The following is a 22177-nucleotide window of genomic DNA, read 5'->3' as shown; positions in this document are numbered from 1 at the left end:
ATATACACAACGCAAACCTTCAACGGCAACAGCAGGTTGAAAACTTTATTACTCCATGCAATCCTTTAATAAACATACCAATTGCATAACGATGTGGCATAACACTGTTTTTATAGACAAGTTCACAAAACACACTTAACTGAGGACACCATCTTTAACCCGCGAAAACAATGAATTGCTGGCTCCAAATCGGTGAACGCAGCTTCAACCTTAAATCTAGAACCAGAGTTATTTACATAAATAACTTTTTATTTAAAAAAAAACTATTACTAACCACGTATGTCAATTAACAATAAATTAGAGTAAATTTCAATTAAATACTCATGTTAGTTCTCATATGTTTATGCAAACACGATTAAGTATACTAAAATAAAACGAAAACAAGTATCAATTTAAGTACATATACAGGAAAGCGCCACAATTATGTTTTTAACAAGACAGATCACACAGCTTAATCGTGAATGATCATACTACGTTGTATAAAAGTAATACATCCTTAATTATTTTTATTGAAACAAGCATCATGATACAAGCCCCTATGACATTGACCTTTGACATGTTGACCTCAAAATCAATAGGCGCCTTCCGTTCCTAAGAGATAACCAATGCAGATTACACTATACCAACGCGTTTTAAACATACCATGCAGAAATAATTGTCATGTTAATATTTACTTCAAAATCACAAGGTGTCTTCCGACCGCAAAAGGTACAACTAACTGCCTATCCGAAGGAAGCATACTAATAATGGAAACACAATTCCACATTGAAATCGGCACTTTTTTTACTTATTGAGTTATATATTTAGTTCATGTTGCATGCTGCTTGTGCTCATACATATTATATATTATTTGTATGAAATCAATATATCACAGATGGAACAAGCCACTAATGCGGTTTAAACCTTGGGTTCAATTCAAAGTCATATTCCATAGGCACGCGTCTATAATCTCCATACAAATGTCGCCGACATTTATTTCTTAAATATGTTACTCCCAGCATAAACGTCATTCCAATTAAAACACCTCCTATGATTGATCCAACTATGGCAGATTGTGTGTACAATCCGTCAGAAAGACTGAAAAAAAGACAGGACATGTGTTACTACCAAGCATTTTCAGACACATGTTTCTTATCGGAACGAATGATTAACACGAAAACTTGTTGTTTTTTCTACAAACAAATCTTATTGAGGCCTTAAGCTTATTTAAGAATATTTCAAACATCGTGCACCTATGTTAGTCATGCGTATTCGTCGTATAAATTGGGCATGAACAACCTCAAATTATGAGGAACAATATATGTTTGAATAATGTCTGTTGATAATTATGGAAAATTAAGGGGAAGTTTGAGTCCGTGGACAGGCAGAGGAAATAAATTCATGGTGAATCATATAAAAAGTCCTCTATTTTTGGTTACTGAGGTATGATTAAAACGGAGGTGTATTATGAAACAGGCATAATAAACATAACTGACATATATGTTGAAGAGATAATTACTATCACTTCTGTCTTAATTATTTGGAGATAAACGTGAGATTACACAAACCGTGAGCAACTGCAAGGGTCGTTTGTTTTTTCGTCTAATGCTGTTCCCAGAAGCATAATGTCTGTTTTTCTCTGTGCTGTTTCTACTCGGTTAGTCGATTGTTTGATCCTCGTATGCGATAGAAAATTATTTGCTTGAGTACCAGTATGTTTTCCTTGAGAATGTATATGGGACATAGTGAATGATAAAGGGTTGACCTTTTTTGTTTTTTCTAGATCATATGTCGTAGTTAGTGTGCGGTAAAATAACTTTAACGTAGTAGATGCCGATGTAATAGTTAACCTGTTATGTTCTGCAATATAGTCATCTTTAACGAACGTTGCAGACACAGTGGGTTTTGTCGATAAATGCGCCATTCCCTGTCTTGTCGTAGTGAAACTTTTATCAAATTCTTGATGTTTTTCAATGTCTTTGATGAACGTTGATGAATATTTGAGGGGAGCTTTGTAAGTTGATACATCATTAGAATTAAATTCAGTAACGTTTGTTTGAGCACTGTTAAATTTTATTTCGTTTAGCTTTACATCATTCTTAGTGAATGTTGATGGAACTGTCACAATAGTCACCGTTGTTTCAGGACGAAGTGCAAGCGAATCGGATTCGCTCAGATTAAGTGCAGTTTGCTTTCTTGTATAATCAGCTAAATGATGAGTTGAGTCAGACGTTTCGTTGGTATTTGAAATGCTGCCGAAAGTAGACGAGTCTTTCATTAAGTTGATTGATGTCGATCGTTTTCTTTGTTCGTTCTGTTCTTTCTCAGATAATGCCAAATGCGAAGCAGGTGTTGTGTGCTTTGATATTGGAATTGAGCTTATGTCGGAAACCGATATTTTTGTGGTCGACATAAAGTCAGATACTGAATGTGTATTTTGTACGTCCATATCTTCCTCAAGATGCAAACTTGTTAAATTGTCGTTTTTGGGTTTGAATTCTACCGATGGTAATCGGACAAGTCCAGAAGCTGATGTTATTGAATTGTTTTCGTTCCTTTGTTCGTTAGGTATGTCACCCAATGTTGAAATGTGGCGATCCGGAGCATTCATACCAGTCACGTGTTTACCTTGACTCTTCTGCAGTACAGAATCTGCCGGATCCTTTAATCCACCGTTTGCTATGAACTTTTGTATGTGCCCTAACTGTTGTCTTTCGTCAGTGATCGTTCTAAAAAGAAGTGTTTGGGGGGAATTATAATTTGTACGAAAATATGTATCGATAGTTCAGATAAGACTAACATTTGTTAATGGAACGCCCATGTTGGGTTTCAATTTGTATATCAAACCATGACATCTCAGTAAAAGGCATTTTTATAACTGTGTAGGTATAGTTTTGTGACCGCGGCTATAAATGTATTACCACTGTTAAAGTAGATTGACCGCATACATGTATTAAAGTTATTTCCGCCTTTCTTCCAATCACGTTGGTGTCGGGCTTCAAATGACTGCATTAATGTATATAAAAATAGTTTGTTTGCCTACATTTTCCATTTAAAAAAAGGAAAATATCAAACAAAAGCCCATATATTCGTTCTTTCGAATCGATTAATCATTCAACGTAACTTTTAATATTACATACCCCAGAACATGGCCTGCAAAGAAATTACAGACTACAAAAACGTACATTTTAAAAAGATACATCCTGAATTTTAATCTGAACTCATATTAACCACTAAATGGATTGTATTTCGAAATAAGTTTACAGCGTTCACTTTGATATGTAATCAGTATTATTAAATTACTCATCGGTGACAATCCAACTGATAAAATAGTGTTCCAAAGATAACACGGTTATTGGGCACTGAGTATAACCGTACCTGAAACGTTCTTTTACAGCGATTATAACCGAACGATCGACTTATTTTCTATTATATCATTCCTCACAGAAGCAATATTTCTCCAATCCTGAGATAATAGTTACCAGCTCGAGTCAGCAAAATTGATCAGGGTACAACATGATTAATTTCGTATAACGATCAACTGACAAGGATATATGTAGTCGTTATAATTTTTCAACAGCAAAACAACAACAACAACAACAACAAATAGAAGTGGTGAAAATAAAATGAATGCACCATCAACTTTTGAGTCGTTTTTGTTATTTGAATCTGAAAAGAAGTTTGTATTTATTTTGTTTGTATTATACTTGGAGTTTGTATTATTAATTAAGAATTAACATGTGTTATTCAATAACGTTCAACTTTGAATAGAAGTCGGACAGAACTTACTCGGATGGTTTTTGAAGCCACACACCTTGAAATGAAGTACATGTTAATCAATACATATAGTAGCATGAACCAACAAGGGAGGCAACTCGTGATGTCATAAATTGGCAGTGTACAAAAAGTGGTACTTTATTATCTCGCTTAACATGGGTCTAAATTACGTTTAAGAGCTCTTTTCTGAATGGATAAAACAGTGTGAAATCATCCAATAAATAAAGTTGAGATATTTATCTTGCGGAACATTCAATGCCATGCCACATGCAAGCTATTAAGAAAGTAAAAATCGTGAACCAAAAAGTTTGTTTTTGTTTTTTTCTCGGTCATAGACAGTGTTCCTGACTGAAAACAATGCAATATTACTTTAAAATCATTCATGTATTATTATTTAGCAAGAAAGTTTTAGAATACAGGGCTTTCCTTTGACCCGAGCTCCCGGGTTTTGACGCTTGAAAATTACAGAAGACCCCTTTTTGACTCTTGAGAAAATAACGTCATGCGTCACATTTGACCCGGGGGAATATACCGACTTGCGTCAACGAGATCAAAAGATGTTAAGACTAAGCGATAATTGGCTCGGGCGGAGTATCTCATTTAGTACACGCTAATCGTTAACGCCCGTTTCCAATCATCGAAGCACAAGTCCACCCAGTAGGCGGAGTTTGGTTAATTAAGAAATCTAGTATTGACCAATTAAAACACTGCTGGTTCGATGACGCGTGTATTAACTTTCCATTATTTATCATAGCGTTTGTTATTAGCTGTTAGCGGAAAAGACGTGTATTAAACCCACCTAGTTGCAATATTTCAACTCCCAGCTATTGACCCTCTGAGCTGTACGTATGTACTCATAAAAGCTCAGAGCATTTAAGAAGAACTATAAACCCACCAAAACAGAATGGACTCATCCGAGTCAGTTTTAATAATATTCAATATAAAATAATAACATCCATATCCACATAACACCGTAAAGCATATTTTGAGATATTTCCAGAGTATGGCAGAATGTATTTCCAAAGCTGAATGCACCCATCACTGTTTCACTTCATGATTGCTCAGTTCAAAGACGCGTGAAAGTTATGCTGGCATATGTACTGTCTACAACGTCAAATTACACGCTTTGTATCAAAGTTGCTAAAAATAACTATAGAACCAATACAACTGGCCTTGTGGCAAAGTGACAATTTTTGCATGAGCTAATTGATTACAAAATACATGTAGGCGTAATAATTGACCGTTTGAGAAGGCATAGAAAACGGCGTGTTTGTCGCACGTCTTCAGTGAAGATGGCACATGAAATAATTTAAGGGCTTCGGAATTTTTGATGGGATTAAATACGGAGGCACCTTTATCGGCGAGTAGAAATAATTTCCTTTTATAGTTTACCGATTTATATAGGCTATTGTGTTTAGGTACCACCCGTATGTTGTTTTTTTTTTTGTGATAGCCAGCGGAAATGTGTTTTTTTCACATTTTGTATTTCATTCTTAATTTAATAGCCACGCGAAACGGTCAAACAAAGTTATTGGATAAAGTGTAATTGTGCAAAGTGTAATTGTGCTTGTACATTCGGAAAATGTCGCAGAGAAACCTTTTCGAATTCGGAATCGGTAGTAACTCTGAAAGTGTGTGTAAGACGCCAACGACAAAGCGTACTTTAGATCTAAATGACAGTGCTCCTAACACCCCCAAACGTGCGAAAGAAGAACATATGACATATTACTCTGCTGTATACATGAAGTTAATGTTGTATTAGAATACATGTTTTGTATTAATTAATCATTGAAATATTGTGTTTAAATGCATAGTGTTGTAGTGACAGTAAAATGTAAGAAATAAATGTTAACACACATGTATCTTTTTATTTGTTGCTTTTTATACGCCCGTATAAAATACGGGACGTATTATGTGAAACCCCTTGGCGGGCGGGCGGCGGGCGGCGGGCGGAAGGCATCACTTTGTCCGGACTCTAATTCAAATTGTATTCATCCGATCTTCACCAAACTTGGTCAGCAGTTGCATCTAGTTGATATCTAGGCCAAGTTCGAATATGGGTCATGCCGGGTCAAAAACTAGGTCATAGGGTCAATAAGTGCATTTTCAAAGGGGCCACTTTGTCCGGACTCTATTTCAAATTGTATTCATCCGATCTTCACCAAACTTGGTCAGCAGTTGCATCTAGTTGATATATAGGCCAAGTTCGAATATGGGTCATGCCGGGTCAAAAACTAGGTCATAGGGTCAATTAGTGCATTTTCAACGGCGCCACTTTGTCCGGACTCTAATTCAAATTGTATTCATCCGATCTTCACCAAACTTGGTCAGTAGTTGCATCTAGTTGATATCTAGGTCAAGTCCGAATATGGGTCATGCTGGGTCAAAAACTAGGTCAAAGGGTCAATTAGTGCATTTTACTTTGTCCGGACTCTAATTCAAATTGTATAAATCTTGCCACTTTGTCCGGACTCTATTTCAAATTGTATTCATCCGATATTCACCAAACTTGGTCAGCAGTTGCATCTAGTTGATATATAGGCCAAGTTCGAATATGGGTCATGCCGGGTCAAAAACTAGGTCATAGGGTCAATTAGTGCATTTTCAACGGCGCCACTTTGTCCGGACTCTAATTCAAATTGTATTCATCCGATCTTCACCAAACTTGGTCAGTAGTTGCATCTAGTTGATATCTAGGTCAAGTCCGAATATGGGTCATGCTGGGTCAAAAACTAGGTCAAAGGGTCAATTAGTGCATTTTACTTTGTCCGGACTCTAATTCAAATTGTATAAATCTTATCTTCACCAAACTTGGTCAGTAGTTGCATCTAGTTGATATCTAGGCCAAGTTCGAATATGGGTCATGCCAGGTAAAAAACTAGGTCATAGGGTCAATTAGTCCATTTTCAACAGCGCCACTTTGTCCGGACTCTTATTCAAATTGTATTCATCCGATCTTTACCAAACTTGGTCAGTAGTTGCATCTAGTTGATATCTAGGTCAAGTTCGAATATGGGTCATGTCGGGTCAAGAACTAGGTCATAGGGTCAATTAGTGCATTTTCAACGGCGCCACTTTGTCCGGACTCTAATTCAACGTATTATAGTTTCACTTTGGCGGCGGGCGGGCGGGCGTGCGGGTGGCGTCCACAGCAGTTTCCGCTCTCTAATTCAAATAGTTTTTATCCGATCTTCACCAAACTTGGTCAGAAGTTGTATCTAGACAATATCTAGGTCAAGTTCGAATATGGGTCATGCTGGGTCAAAAACTAGATCACAGTGTCACTTAGTGCATTTCAAGCATTTAGCATGGTGTCCGCTCTCTAATTGAAGTAGTTTTCATCAGATCTTCACCATCTTTGGCCAGAAGTTGTGTCTAGATGATATGTAGGTCAAGTTCAAAAATGGGTCATGGTAAAGTTAGCATGTTGTCAAAAGCCATATAACGGGCGTATCTTGTGACAGTTTGGCACTCTTGTTATATATTATATCTCAGTAATTTGCTTAAATTGCAAAAAATCATTGACTCCCCTGCGTTATTATTAGGACTCTCAGAAGTTTGATTTTGACTCTTAAAAATATGGTCCCAAGAGTCCTTGACTCTTGAGATTTGAGGTCTAAGGAAAGCCCTGGAATATTTGTGTAAAACATAAGAATTTTTATTTAAATTGTGTCTGCTACAATTTAACAAGTGTTTACGGAAATTACAGATTGTACAGATGTATCGACAGACATATGCCAAACGACAAAATTGCTTGCATATTTCAAGTTTATCAGCCTTGAAATCATATATGTATCAAATGAGAATCACAATCATAAATTTATCAACCAATAATGGTCAGAAACACCAATATCTTTGGGTGCAACCATCGTATTTTGCGGAAACCGCGACACATTGTTTTTCGGAAACCGAAGATCGGTTATTTCCATAACCATATTAACAATTTCAGCTGACAAGATTTCGTTTGTAATGTTGTTCTCAAATATTCTACCATGAAATTATTGTATACCATTACACAAATGAATAACAAGTAATATTTCCTTGATTTTGGTGAGGAACACTGTCTATAAATGCTTATAAATACCCATTAAAGGGATCTTTTCACGCTTTGGTAAATTGACAAAATTGAAAAAAGTTGTTTCAGATTCGTAAGTTTTCGTTTTAGTTATGATATTTGTGAGGAAACAGTAATACTGAACATTAACCATGCTCTAATATAGCCATTATATGCATCTTTTGACGATTTTAAAACCTAAAAATTATAAAGCGTTGCAACGCGAAACGATTGAATAATTTGGAGAGTTCTGTTTTTGTCGTTAAATTTTGTGAAACTACGAAGATTGCTTATATAAGGTATAAAATACGTCAAGAGTGTGTACTCGGCGGAATAGCTCAGTAGGCTAAAGCGTTTTTACTTCAAGACTCTGGCAGGACTCCAGGGGTCACTGGTTCGAAACCTGCCCCGGGCAATGTTCTTTTCCTTTTTTAATTTTTTTTCTTGATTTTTTACTGGAGCTTTTATGATCCAATGTTTACATTTATCAATATAAAGGATTTAATGAATAAGTTAAAAAAATGCCAAAATCTGTGAAAAGGCCCCTTTAAGGCTCAACAAAAGTGCATAAAATATTGAAAAATAAATATTTCAGTTTTTCGTTCCATCTGATAGTTTCATCAATTCCCATAGCTCAGTCACTCAATTATATTGGAATTTATTATTACCAATATCTGATAAAACTTGTATTATTTATTTTTATCTTGAAACTTCTATAACATAAATGTTTTTGTCTTTTTATAAAAGTCGTCAATTTTATATAGATTTCTCTATGGTTTGAAATACATTTTGGCAAAGATTACTTATTATGCCCCCCTTCGAAGAAGAGGGGGTATATTGCTTTGCTCATGTCGGTCGGTAGGTCGGTCGGTCCGTCCACCAGGTGGTTGTCAGACGATAACTCAAGAACGCTTGGGCCTAGGATCATGAAACTTCATAGGTACATTGATCATGACTTGCAGATGACCCCTATTGATTTTGAGTATAAAATAGTCACTAGGTCAAAGATCAAGGTCACGGTGACCCGAAATAGTAAAATGGTTTCCGGATGATAACTCAAGAACGCATACGCCTAGGATCATGAAACTTCATGGGTAGATTGATCATGACTCGCAGATGACCCCTATTGATTTTGTGGTCACTAGGTCAAAGGTCAAGGTCACGGTGACCCGAAATAGTAAAATGGTTTCTGGATGATAACTCAAGAACGCATACGCCTAGGATCATGAAACTTCATGAGTAGATTGATCATGACTCGCAGATAAATCCTATTGATTTTGAGGTCACTAGGTCAAAGGTCAAGGTCCCGGTGACCCGAAATAGTAAAATGATTTTCGGATGATAATTCAAGAACACATATGCCTAGGATCATGAAACTTTATAGGTAGATTGATCATGACTCGCAGTTGACCCCTATTGATTTTCAGGTCACTAGGTCAAAGGTCAAGGTCACGGTGACCCGAAATAGTAAAATGATTTTCGGATGATAACTCAAGAATGCATATGCCTAGGATCATGAAACTTCATAGTTAGATTGATCATGACTCGCAGATGACCCCTATTGATTTTGAGGTCTCAAGGTCAAATGTCAAGGTCACGGTGACCCGAAATAGTAAAATGATTTTCGGATGATAACTCAAGAACGCTTTTGCCTAGGATCATGACACTTCATAGGTACATTGATCATGACTCGCAGTTGACCCCTATTGATTTTCAGGTCACTAGGTCAAAGGTCAAGGTCACGGTGACCCAAAATAGTAAAATGATTTTCGGATGATAACTCAAGAACGCATATGCCTAGGATCATGAAACTTCATAGGTAGATTGATCATGACTCGCAGATGACCCCTATTAATTTTGAGGTCACAAGGTCAAAGGTCAAGGTCACAGTGACCCGAAATAGTAAAATGATTTTCGGATGATAACTCAAGAACGCTTTTGCCTAGGATCATGACACTTCATAGGTACATTGACCGTGACTTGCAGATGACCTCTATTGATTTTCAGGTCACTAGGTCAAAGGTCAAGGTCACAGTGACAAAAGTCGTATTCACACAATGGCTGCCAGTACAATGGACAGCCCAAATGGGGGGGCATGCATGTTTTACAAACAGCCCTTGTTTAATATAAAAAGCAAATAATTTTTAAAATATTCGCGTTTAATCAGTATGTTGGTTTATCGGAAAATAAAAATATCACTTTATTGAATTATTTTAAAAGTTATAACAGACATTAACATGCTTTCCGATCAAATAATTCACGAAACATATAACAGATTGATAAGAAAATATGAACAAATCAAGGTTGCTAGGTTGCCCGCCTAAAATGAAAATGCAAATAATTTATAAAATATTCGCGTTTAATCAGTATAGTGGTTTATCGGAAAATAACAATATTACTTTATTGAATTATTTAAAAGTTATAACAGACATTAAAATGTTTTCCGATCAAATAAATCACGACACATATAACAGATTGATAGGAAAATATGAAAAAATCAAGGTTGCTAGGTTGCCCGCCTAAAATGGTCATGTTAGTATGGAAGTACTTGATATCTAAATTTATTAGCCTTTGGGTGTTGTAAAGACATCAACTATTTAATGAAATGTATCAAAGTGTAGATTTTTTTCATTTGGTAATTTTTAAAAGAAAGGCAACATAACCCTAAAGTGGCTGAAAAGAACTTGTGGCTGAATAAAAAGAAACAAGGCCATTATGCTTGTTGAAAAAAATGTAAACATCATTATATTTGAATTTTCTGATCATAAGTGGTATTTTTAGGTAATAGGTGAGATACATTTTCAAGAATAAACAATATAATTATAAATGTTTTGGTGAAGTGCATGTCATCCAGTATTTAAAATGCATAACCTCTTGTTGCCAAAAAATTCATGAAAAATATAATTTTCAAAGAAATGCATTAAAACAAAAAGAAAATGTCTTCTTAAACCTTAAATATTATTCCTGCAAACATTTTACATCAATTATTTATGTTTGAAAAAATCATTGGTTCATGCTACATGTACATATAGATGCAATTTGAAAGTGTGCAAAATTGTTATTAAATCTATTGCCTAGTTAGCAAGTAATTTATTATTATTTTTTTAATTTTAAAACCGAAAGTAGGATTTCTATACTTATACGTCCATTTCGACAAAAGCAATCATTTTTAAGTTTAAAAGCGCAAAAAAGATGGGTTTCTACCTTGTAACCACCAGATTTATTCTAATTGGCATAGCTAAAATTAAATCTATAGCCTAGTTAGCATGTTATTTATTATTTTTCAAACAGTACCGCATTTAAAACTGAAAGTAGGATTTCTAGACGTATACGTCCATTTCGACAAACGCGATTATTTTACAAGTTTTAAAGCGCAAAAGAGATGGAATTCTACCTTGTAACCACCAGATATATTCTAATTGGCATATATAAAATATGTTTCTTATTTATACTTAAATTTACTACGCCATGTATTTCATTTCAAGGTGTGTGGCTTTAAGAGTCAAGATATTTATATTATGCAGATTTTACATAATGCCATAAGTATGTCCACTGTATTATGAATGTGTAGAACATGTTGAATGTCTTAGAGTTAATTCAGGCAAGAAGTTGAGGTTTGAAGCTCCTTAAAGGGCCCTTGTCATGTTTTTGTAAATAGACAAATTAAAAAAAATTGTTTCAGATTCTCAAATTTTTGTTGTACTAGTAGTTATGATATTTGTGAGGAAATTGTAAAACTGAACATTTACCATGCATAAAATATCCATTACATGCATCTTTTGACGATTTAAAAACCTGAAAATTATAAAGTCAGTTGAAACTCGAAATGATTTACGAATATGGAGAGTTCTGTTGTTGAGCAGGGATGGCCAAGTGGTCTTAAGCTTTAGACTTTTACTCCAGGGGTCAGTGGTTCTAGCCCAGTTAAGGGTTACCTTTTTTCTTTAATAAACTCTTGTTTTTTACTGGAGCTTTTTGAATCCAATGTTTACATTTATCAAGATAAAGGCTAAAGCATTTATTGACAAACTTCAACACATATCAAAATCCTTTAAAATTGTTATATACTTCCAAAGCTTTGTATAGATTGTTGTAACATAGTCACCCCAGTTTTGTTATTTCCAAGCCAAAGGCAGAGGGAGTCCTAGTTACTTGGCACCTAAAAACTTTGGACTTTATTTAGGCACTTGGTAGTTATTTCGGCACTTGAAATAGGATATTTGGGCTCTCATAGATAGAAGCTTTTGCACTTATTTTTTTTAAAGAAGTACATCAGTTTTTAATGATTGAAATGCATTTATTGGTAAATTAATATATATCAACATACTTTTATATGCCTGATGGTAAAAAGTGAAAGGACCATTTAATAAGTCAAATATTAATCTAAGATTGTAATTTTTTAATATTCATTATTTAACTAAATTTCAAACAGGGTTAACAAATTATATATATGTATAAAGCTAAATATAATATCATGCAAACCACATATATATTTTACTAAAACTTTGAAATTATTGGACATTCAGGGGTCTAGCTAGGCTCAAAATTAAGGGAGAAATCACTTCTCTCTAAAGCCATATAGGGAGAATTGGTAACATCATTGGGAGAAATGGTACATTTGGGTCAAAGATCTTTGTTTTACATATATTTTGCGGCAACTTAAAGGGTAAGTGTTTTCTGTTCAGCGTTCAATCAACTCTTCACTTGTTTTATACAATAAGACATGTTAAGTGTATAAAAACCTACATTTTTTCTTATTTCTCATTAATTGTTGATAATGTACATGTATCAAATAAACTTCAATTGTAACAAACCAGTAATGTTCAGAATCTTTTTACTTCCTTAAACATTAAATCAAACTCATATTTTGTTACAAATATTTGTTTTAAATTAAAAAATCATTTAAAATCTCATTATACAGCAGAGTTTCCAAATCTGACCTGTAAATGAGCCCCATATTTATTGCCAGTGCTTAGGTTACCTTTTTCCATTTGATCATTCTTGAGTACATGTATTGTTTTTATAATGTAAATGGGCCATTTAACTTAGCTTAAGCATAGTTATTTGTAGCCGCACAAGGCAATTAATCAAGGCATCATCTATGAACAATTTTAAGAAGTTTAAAAGCTCCAGACTGTTCTTTTAAATGTTCAACTTTGCATGACCTGTAAATGGGGCAACTAATGGCTGAGAATCCTCCTGTGTCCTCCTGTGTCCGATTCTCCACATCAAATTGATTTTAATCAGTCTATGTCTGGCTTTTAACACCATATTACACTTGTAAAGGGGTTGATGCCATTTAGTCATTCTGCAAATGCAAAAAATATACGAATAAAGAGAACATCAGCTATTTATAACGGGTAAATCGGTACATTGAACACGCTCTCAAACGCTTGCACGCTTACCGAAATCGAACCCGTTATTACGTGTAATGGTGGTATTTGCAATAAATTAACACTTCACCGGTATTTACCCGTGTAATTAAAAAAATTATTACCGAAACATTACCCCCTACCCATGTATTTGACACGAAATAGCGCTTTGTAACTGGGAATTCGGTGAAGTTTTACATGCTTTCTGACGCCGGGTGGGTACCTCAATCCTACATGTTACATACACTGTATTACGTATAAAAGTGATATTAATCATATTAAACATTGCTTATGGGACATTTATCAATCACTATTATTTAAAGCGCAAAAACAACACAATAAGTTTGGACATTGTCTGATATAAATTAGCGTTGTACGCAATGGAATACGGTCAGGCTATTATAAATTAATAAGGCTACCAATATCAGACGCTCGCGCAGGTACCGACTTCCCCGAAGTTACCGCATTTATTGGTTAACTAATATCAGTTATAATAACTCTTTTACAATAGCATTTATCGATACGTCTTTATTACAATAATAACAAAATGGTTTTCACTTGTTTCTGACACACACAGAAACGCGATTTTTAACGGGGATTTCGTAAAGTTACACGAAGTGGGTACCAAAATTCTCAATTATTTTTCATGCACACGTGACATAATACATACTTAATAATGCTTAGTTATTGCTTATATGACATTTCAAGTTTTTGAAATAAATTAATGTTCTATAAAGGGGATCTCGGTAATTCTTGAAGCTTCCACTCGCTCTTGTCAAGACCGCATTGCCGCGTTGGAAATGGTATAAATTTAATTCATCTAACTTATCTTTCTGGATACCAAATGTCAGAGTCGCATTAACCATATTTACACCGCTTTTGCCATATTTCATTTCCGTTTTTTATCCAAACAAAATAAACGAAACTCGTTTAAAAAACGAGGTCTAGGCATTCGAGCTCCTAGTGTGGATTAAAAGCGTTTATTGGTGACACCACATGACTGCAAATGTGTAGATACCGTTAATAAGATAAGATATCACATGTCACCTTCAAATAACATGTATGATGTCAATTAAGTGCATTACTATCAGAGTAATAAATCACAGCATAAATTAGGCTTCATGCTGGGTTTCAGTTCTCGTAAAGTAATGCAGATGAACATGTCTATGATACAGTTAAGCGATATACCCGATGATTTTGGTGAACATTTGTTGCCGTATAGATGCTCTCTACGTCAATGTCACCAACTAATCTGTCAGGATATCGATTGTCCGAGTTACATAATCCCCATTGACACAGTTTAACCATTTTTAATCGTTTTTTTTTTAAGAGGAAAACAAAAGAAACTCGTTGGAATAAAAGTGAACCTAGACATGTAGCTTGTCTAGGAAAATGGGGGACAGGTCGTTGCTAACGAGTGCGCCCGATTAATCGATCGCTGATTGGTGGATCAATTCTAAGATAAGAATTTGATTGACAGGCGGCGTCATGTCAATTACTAATGGTCTATATATTATGTTCAACTGATGGTGTAATAGATAACACTACCTGCAACATCTTATTTGTTGCTTAGCAACATTATTATACCACAAGCATTTTAAATCAACAATGTGACATGTGGACAGTAATTAAATTAATGAAATTTGTTGATAATACAACAATTTGCCACACCCTAATCCCAAAAGGGGCCCATTTCACTATTCATACAAACATATATATTTCAATAGGACAGACAATGAAGCTAATAAACATTTTGTTTTATATGATAACCAGTTTTTTTTAAGCCAATAAACTGGTTGGCTCAACAAAGTTTTGGGTCAGCGCTAGACCTGTAGAAAATAGCGCAGAACATTCAATTAAGAATTTTGAGAGAAAAAAATCCGTTCAAATTATTAACATTTGTCAATATATTTTTTAAAGTAACACAATTTGGCAATATATTTTTTAAGTGGCAAACACTGTATGTTTATATACTTTGCGAACTGATTTATGTAAGTTTTCAGAGCAATATTTTAGATATCATGCAAGACTTCAACATGAAACTTCATGGGTGTATTGATATTAATGAGGAAAAGTGTAATGCTTAAGAGCCATAACCCTTCACTTTCTAAAATAAGAGTTGTTGCCCTTTGTTGTTTTTTGTGTGATGTAGCTTGTCAGGGCTACCGTTAAAATGCAGTCATGCGTCCAGATTTTTTCCTCCAAAAACTGATTCAAATTAAGGTCTCGACTTATGAGATTGTTCATGAAAGAAAATTGAGGTATTCTTACTTGACCTGACACGAATTAATTTAATCATAAATCTTGATCTGATAATAAATGAGAATATCAAGGTTAAAATAATTGATTAACAAAATTATTCATAATTTAAGACCTTTCACATTGTTTAGATGTATGAAAATGGTACCTGGGTAACCTGATGATCATGTAGATGATATGCTTTAAAAGGTTAACATTTCATTTACTGTAATGTTGTACATAATTTAAGATCAATTTATGAGTGCTCTTACTGTTTATGGCTTAAATAAATGAAACATATGAGTACTGGTTTGAAACTCTTATCAAGGTCTCTTTAAATATAAAAGGGTAAAGGCATTTCACCTCCTGATTTTCTCATACATGTAGCATCAAAAAGATTAATGTTTTTGTTAATATAATATCGTAAACATTGTTGAGAAACTTGAAACAAGTTGCTTTAATTAACTACACCAAACCAAAAAAGGTTTGAGCAATGTTACCTTTGACTGACGCTAGTAAATGGCTACCAAGTTAGAGGGAATTTTAGCTGTAAGCATGTTATAAGATTTTTTTTTACTGGACTGTTAAAAAAACATAAAAACAAATGTACTTTAATAATAGGTAAAATAGGTGCAATGCCTGTATTGCTTATTTTACATCAATGAATTTGGACACAATTTTGGTAAAATCACATCAACTTTCATTTAATGTACATGTAGCTACTAATTCAATTGTGCCAATCACAAAAATGACGCATTTTCGGTAGTAATTTTTCGATGACAAGCAAATAACTTTGTCATTTTTGAACCACTTAATGAACTAGATTGATTAAGCTTGCCCAGCATGCAGGAAGTACAAGTAGGTTTGCTTATCCTCTATATATATATAAATGCAGTGGCAAAATTCGTATAATCTGTTTCAGGATACAAATAGACAAGGATACCAAAGTACCCAATGCATCTATATTCACTATCAACAAAGAAGACCATACCCTGGGGAACATGATTTGCACGTAAGTGATAGTTCAATGACATGAATATTTAGCCATGTAGACTTTAATTAACATCCCTAGAAACAGAATGTACATGTATTGCTAATTTATATTTAGCCACCAAATCTGCAACAAATTAAGAAATCCCAAAAAACTATATGTTATGCATTACAAGTTATATTTCAAGACCTTCTCCCTGTTTGTGATCCAAAGTAAACACAGAAAATGAAAATATGTGTATTAAATTGGCTCCTAGTTTTCCAAGTAATTAAATCCCTGCAGCCAGGTGTTATTGATGTCCGTAAATTCCCTTTTTTTGCTCCCTGATGTTTCATGACACGTCCAAGGTATTTGGGATTCTGCTTTTGTAATATCCAACATGTAAAAAATCTTAATATGGCTTTGCAGTTAGCGCAGCAGTTGTTACACATGCCTCTCACTTAAGAGACCCGTGTTCATGCAAGATTAGATGGTGCCTTGATGGTCACCATACCACACAGGGGAAGATTCCTCCAAGTACTCGTGTTTCCTCCCTTAGCAAAAGTCCACAACAAAATTTAATAAGTTTCAGTAAAACAGCCGGATATTGCAGCTATTATTCAAAATTCATTCCAAATTTCTTAAGTATAGTAATTTACATGAAATTAGGTAGGTAAGGAGTGCTCACATAATGAAGCCATTAATGCATAAGGACCTCAACCACCAGAAATACACACTGGGGCACGCACAAAATCGTGCTATTGTACTTCAGTTCACACCTTTCCCTAGAATTTGGGCATATGGCACTGCTGGGCACAGGTGTATTGACTTGTGTTTGGGGATTTGTTTAGGTTGGATGGTGGTAATCAATGGAATATTTTTTTCACTTTGATATAACTTAAATAGTTCATTAAAGCAAGCACAAGCGATAAAAAAAATCTGTATTTTAATAGCTTTTTCTTGGCTGCAATGTCATACTTCCTGTTGTTGATATTTGAGTGAGCAATAGTTACAAGCTTATTATTCGACTCTTCAAAGAAGAAGGGGTATATTGTTTTGCCTGCTGTCTGTCCGTAGACCACTCTGAATGTCGGTAGACCAGTTCGTTTCCGATCAATAACTCGTCAACCAATTGATTGATTGGCTTGATACTTCACATGTGCATTGGCCATGGACAGTAGATGACCCCTATTAAAATTGGGGTCACTAGGTCAAAGGTCAAGGCCACTATCATTAGTCTATCACACTAAGTGTGAAAATGGTTTTTGATCAATAACTCGTCAACAAATTGACTGATTGGCTTGATACTTCACATGTGCAGTGGCATTGGACAGTAGATGACCTCTATTGAAATTGTTTCACTAGGTCAAAGGTCAAGGTCACTATCACACTAAGTGTGAAAATCGTTTCCTATCAATAACTCATCAACGAATGACCGATTGACTTGATACTTCACATGTGCATTGGCCTAGGACAGTAGATGACCCTTATTGAAATTGGGGCTTTTGGTCTAAGGTCAAGATCACTGATACACTCTAATTATGAAATCGTTTCCGATCAATAACTCGTCAACTGATTCACCGATTGGCTTGGCACTTCTCATCGGCATAGACCTTGGACAGTAGATAACCTCTATTGAAATTTGGGTCACTTGGTTAAAGGTCATGGTCACTGGCACAATAAGTGGGAAAAGCGTTTCTGATCAATAACTCTTCAACGAATCAATGGATTGGCTTGATATGTCCCATTGCCCATGCTCATTGGGTTTGGGCAGTAGATGACCCCTTTCGAAATTGGGGTCACTAGGTCAAAGGTTAAGATCACTGTCACAAAAAGTGTAAAAATTATTTCCGATCAATAACTCATCAATGAATTGACCAATTGGCTTGATACTTCACATGCGCATGGCGATTGACAGTAGATGACCCCTATTGAAATTGGGGTCTCTAGTTCAAAGTCCTGTTTGGGGGGGGGGGGGCATATGTCTCCAACGTGGAACATTTGTTTAAATGATAGTGCTGCATTAGACTGTTTGGTTTAATCTGGCAACAAGGATTCAACTTGCTGGAAAACAGGTTGCAATTCATCAATACAAAAAGTTTGTAACGCTTTTTATCAATTATTTAGAAAATACATCTAAAGCTTGATTGGTGTAGCAATTATAGCAAGTTAAATAGTGTTTCATTATAAGGGATTTGAAGCCTGGGAAATGCAAAATATAATATGAACTTTTTTCTTTATATAATTATTTAAGAGTATTACAAACATTAAATCTTTGTTTGTGAAAACATGTAATGGAATTGTACATGTGTATATCTCACATGAGTACATAGTGCTCATAGTAGCTTTTATGAAACAGTACTTTCTGTCAGTCTATGTTTATGTCATGCTGGGTAAATTTTAGCTGACCTTCTTTCAAAGTTGTTCAACTCGTTCCAGACCATTTAAAATGTACATGTGTAGGTCACAAGAGCTTAAAATAATTTTTTTTAAATGAAAACATTAAAAAAAATTGAAACCACAAAGGTCAGGTCTTATATTTGGTGTGTAACATTGCCTTTTTTTAAAATCATCTATGTCAGTTCAAAACTGGACACGCCTCATGGGTCTTATGATTTTTATAGACCTATATAAGTAATAACTTACAAAAATTCTCCTATGACACTACAATGGTGAGGAGTTCAATATTTGGTGCGTTCAGTATGATGGCCCGCAACAAAGTTTGCTCAAATAATCACCTTGGAGTCAAAATTGGCCCCGCCTTTTTTGCTGTACAGTGGAACCCCTCTAAACTGGACACCCCCGTGACTCAGAGGAAATTCCTGTTTAGAGAGGATTCCGGTTTAGAGGGGACATTGACTTTTTTTACTTTCAGAAGGTCAATTACATAGCCTTATTTGGAAAAAACACTTTAAGCAAATTGTCATAGTTTATTTATATATACCATTCATTCATATTGCATCACATAAGAAAAACACGTCGCTTAATCTGTTGATTTGAAAGCAATATAAGTCACAACATAGATCAAACAGTGCACCCTGAAAAACAAACAATTGTATTCATGCATGCATGTGTTAGGTGAATTTAGTTCCTTTTCACACTGAAAAACATGTACGCCAACTTTTTTCCCACGATATCCCCGATCATCGAATTTCCTACCCGATATTTCTCTGACAGCATCTTGAGTGTAGGTTTTGGCAACATCTCTGACTCTTTTATCAATTTGATTTTGTCTTCTAAAGACAATAAAATTTCATGCGCCATCGCTTAGCAGGAGGTTCGTACATTTTTAGTCTTAGTTATCTTAATTACCAATTTGAAAATCTCAATGAATATTTAAATGCAACTGCATCAAGAACTCTGCAAATCACCAGTTTATATGACATTAAATTAGCACTTGTAATAAACAACATAAAATTAAATAGCATTAAGATTATTAAAATTTAGCACGGCTTCCTATATCAAAAACAAAACACACTAAAGAACTCTATGTTTGTTAATGTTATCAGTACTTATTATCAGTATTATCACATCTATTGAGCGATATGTACATCACAGGACAAGTATCTTTATATTGTTTTGCGATTTTTACAGTTTGTGAATTTTTCTACCACCTTTATTAATTTTACGCGTCTTTAATCTGCTATTCACAACTTTTTGACACTAGGTCTGAGGTGCAATAAACAGACCATGAGCGGTTTAGAGAGGTACAATTACGTATGGAATTACCCAATTTTGATCCAAAGAATGACCAGTATTCGGAATTGAGGGGATTCGGCTCTTATTTTACGAGGAGATATTTTACGCATGGTTTTATAGGGAAAAAAATGGGACCGGAATATTCGTCCGGTTTAGAGAGGATTCCGGTATAGAGAGGATCTGGTTTAGAGGGCTTCCACTGTATATGTATGTAGTAAAATAAACAAACTTCTCTAAACTGCAAAGCTGAAAGGTTTGATGAAATTAAGTCCCTGGGTCAAAACTTGCCACGCCGAAGGGTCTCACGATTTATTTAGAATAAGACTCATATAGTTAATAACTTGGAAAATCTTCTCTGAACCCACTAGGTCTTTTCTTTTATAATTGGTGTTAAATATTGTATGGTTGTCCACTAATTAAATTTGGTGAAATCAATATAGACTTATATAGTAAATAACTTTTTAAATCTTACTATCATAATTGGCAAGGGTCAGGGGTTTAATACCTGGTGGTCAAGATCAATTTATTCAAATCATGCCTTATGAGTCGAAATGGGTCTCTACATGTCTCAGGTTAGTGACCTATGGTTTTTATGCCCTCCTGTTCAAAAATAAAAAAATAAACATCAACAGGACAATATAAATTGCCTTTGTTGTGTTGTCATAATGAAAGAAATACAAAAAATATATAAAAACCCTGACCAGTCAGCTTCAATATAAAGAAGTGAAACTCCAGCTGCTGGAGCAGTATTGCATTTTCATTATATACAATTAGTTGGTCCTTTATTTAATGCAAGTGACCAATTGCCAAAACAGTACGAAACAGCACATTACAAAACAACATACAAACATAGAAGAATAAAGCTAAGGTCACTGCCTGGGAATGGTGTGGGGGGGGGGGGGGGGGTAAACCGGTTTTAGAGCGCTCAACCTGAGTTTACTGTCCTCACACTTGGCCCAGCAATATTCATAATACATATAAGTGTAAATAAAATTTAACCTCATAACATTGCAACTCAAATTAAACAATAATAAAATGGAATTAAAACTCATTCAATTTAATTAGTACCATTTAATTACTCAATGGTAGGAAGGAGACCAGAGCAACAGAGTTACAACTTTTTGAGGAACTATGAAATGAAATTACGAACAAGTGTCAACTAAATCCCTTCAGTCTTCTTTTTAGAAAAAGATTTAAGAACATAGCATCATATAGTTAATATTTCAGATCATCATCGTGCAAATCAATGCATTTATGTTTGCACGATTTAAGACATTTAAATCTAGATTTCATAGCAAGTATTTAAAGAAGTTTAATGTTAATTGGGTTCTTTTTAAAGTGAAAAAGTTGTAAAAATGCAAGTAAGAACATTTTCATGCCAATATAGACTATTAACATTGATGTTCAGTGACAGCAACTGTTAACATAATATCATCATGATATTATATAGGAGGGCTTATATTGAAGTCATACATGTATGATCAGTTTTTTTGGTTGGTCAGTTTATTTATTGATCTGTCTGCATAAAATGTGAAGATCCATTTTATGGCAGTAGCATAAATGAATAAATATAAATGACTTCCACATTTCTCCATTGACTAAATTTTCAGTTAAAATATGTCATAACCTTGAAATGTAGATGTGCAAGTCACTTTTCATGCCCAGTGACCCACAATTGCATTATTTGTTTACTTATCATGTTTTAAACCTTGTGAATTTTTTTATACCGGTAATTATAAGTGATCATTGTATTTTAACGAACAGACAATTGCGCAAGGATCCACAGGTTTTGTTCACTGGTTACAAGAATCCGCATCCCCTGGAGCACAAAATAGTGTTGCGTGTGCAGACAACGCCTGACTACAGTCCCCAGGAAGCCCTCACCAATGCCATCACTGATCTCATCTCCGAAGTCTCACTGCTTGAGGAACGATTCAGGGTATGAATAGCTGCACTGTGATGTATGTACTTTCTTCTACTCACAATTGGAATTGTCTATGAGGTGGCAAGGTTTCCATCAGCCTGTTGTAAACGGGATCTAACTTGATGGTCAAATTTCTACTGTATCAAAGATATGAAGTCAGAAGT

At 34.8% G+C, this 22177-nt stretch overlaps 2 protein-coding genes across 3 annotated transcripts in view; one reads left to right on the top strand and one right to left on the bottom strand.

Annotated features, from left to right (window-relative positions):
- Nucleotides 1-18: 18 nt before the first annotated feature.
- On the bottom strand, nucleotides 19-3286 carry LOC127841046 (uncharacterized). Its single transcript, XM_052369563.1, has 3 exons — nucleotides 3120-3286; nucleotides 1548-2708; nucleotides 19-1077 (listed from the first exon to the last, which is right to left on the bottom strand). Exons 1-3 carry the CDS (start codon nucleotides 3179-3181, stop codon nucleotides 888-890), a joined length of 1413 nt encoding a protein of 470 aa, XP_052225523.1. The 5' UTR covers nucleotides 3182-3286; the 3' UTR covers nucleotides 19-887.
- A 241-nt stretch (nucleotides 3287-3527) lies between these two features.
- The window catches only part of LOC127841010 (DNA-directed RNA polymerase II subunit RPB11-a-like), a 492318-nt gene continuing 473668 nt past the window's right edge, over nucleotides 3528-22177 (top strand). For both annotated transcript variants that reach the window (XR_008030668.1, XM_052369506.1), the window contains exons 1-3: nucleotides 3528-3658; nucleotides 16343-16432; nucleotides 21854-22028. Coding sequence is in view for 1 of the 2 variants with exons in the window: in XM_052369506.1 (XP_052225466.1) it covers nucleotides 3606-3658; nucleotides 16343-16432; nucleotides 21854-22028 (318 nt within the window). In the remaining variant the exon portion in view is untranslated. The remainder of the gene's footprint in view (nucleotides 3659-16342; nucleotides 16433-21853; nucleotides 22029-22177) is intronic.

The sequence above is a fragment of the Dreissena polymorpha genome, chromosome 1 (genome assembly GCF_020536995.1).
Source record: "Dreissena polymorpha isolate Duluth1 chromosome 1, UMN_Dpol_1.0, whole genome shotgun sequence".
Taxonomy (NCBI): domain Eukaryota; kingdom Metazoa; phylum Mollusca; class Bivalvia; order Myida; family Dreissenidae; genus Dreissena; species Dreissena polymorpha.
This window is presented reverse-complemented; position numbering and strand designations above follow the sequence as displayed.

What these genes read in the sequence shown, in the direction of transcription:
- LOC127841046 (XM_052369563.1), bottom strand. Translation starts at nt 3,181, where the DNA reads ATGTATCTTTTTAAAATGTACGTTTTTGTAGTCTGTAATTTCTTTGCA. An exon ending in TTTGCAGGCCATGTTCTGGG is followed by an intron (nt 2,709 to 3,119) that starts GTATGTAATATT and finishes ACTTCTTTTTAG; the next exon opens with AACGATCACTGACGAAAGAC. An exon ending in GACCCTTGCAGTTGCTCACG is followed by an intron (nt 1,078 to 1,547) that starts GTTTGTGTAATC and finishes TCTTTTTTTCAG; the next exon opens with TCTTTCTGACGGATTGTACA.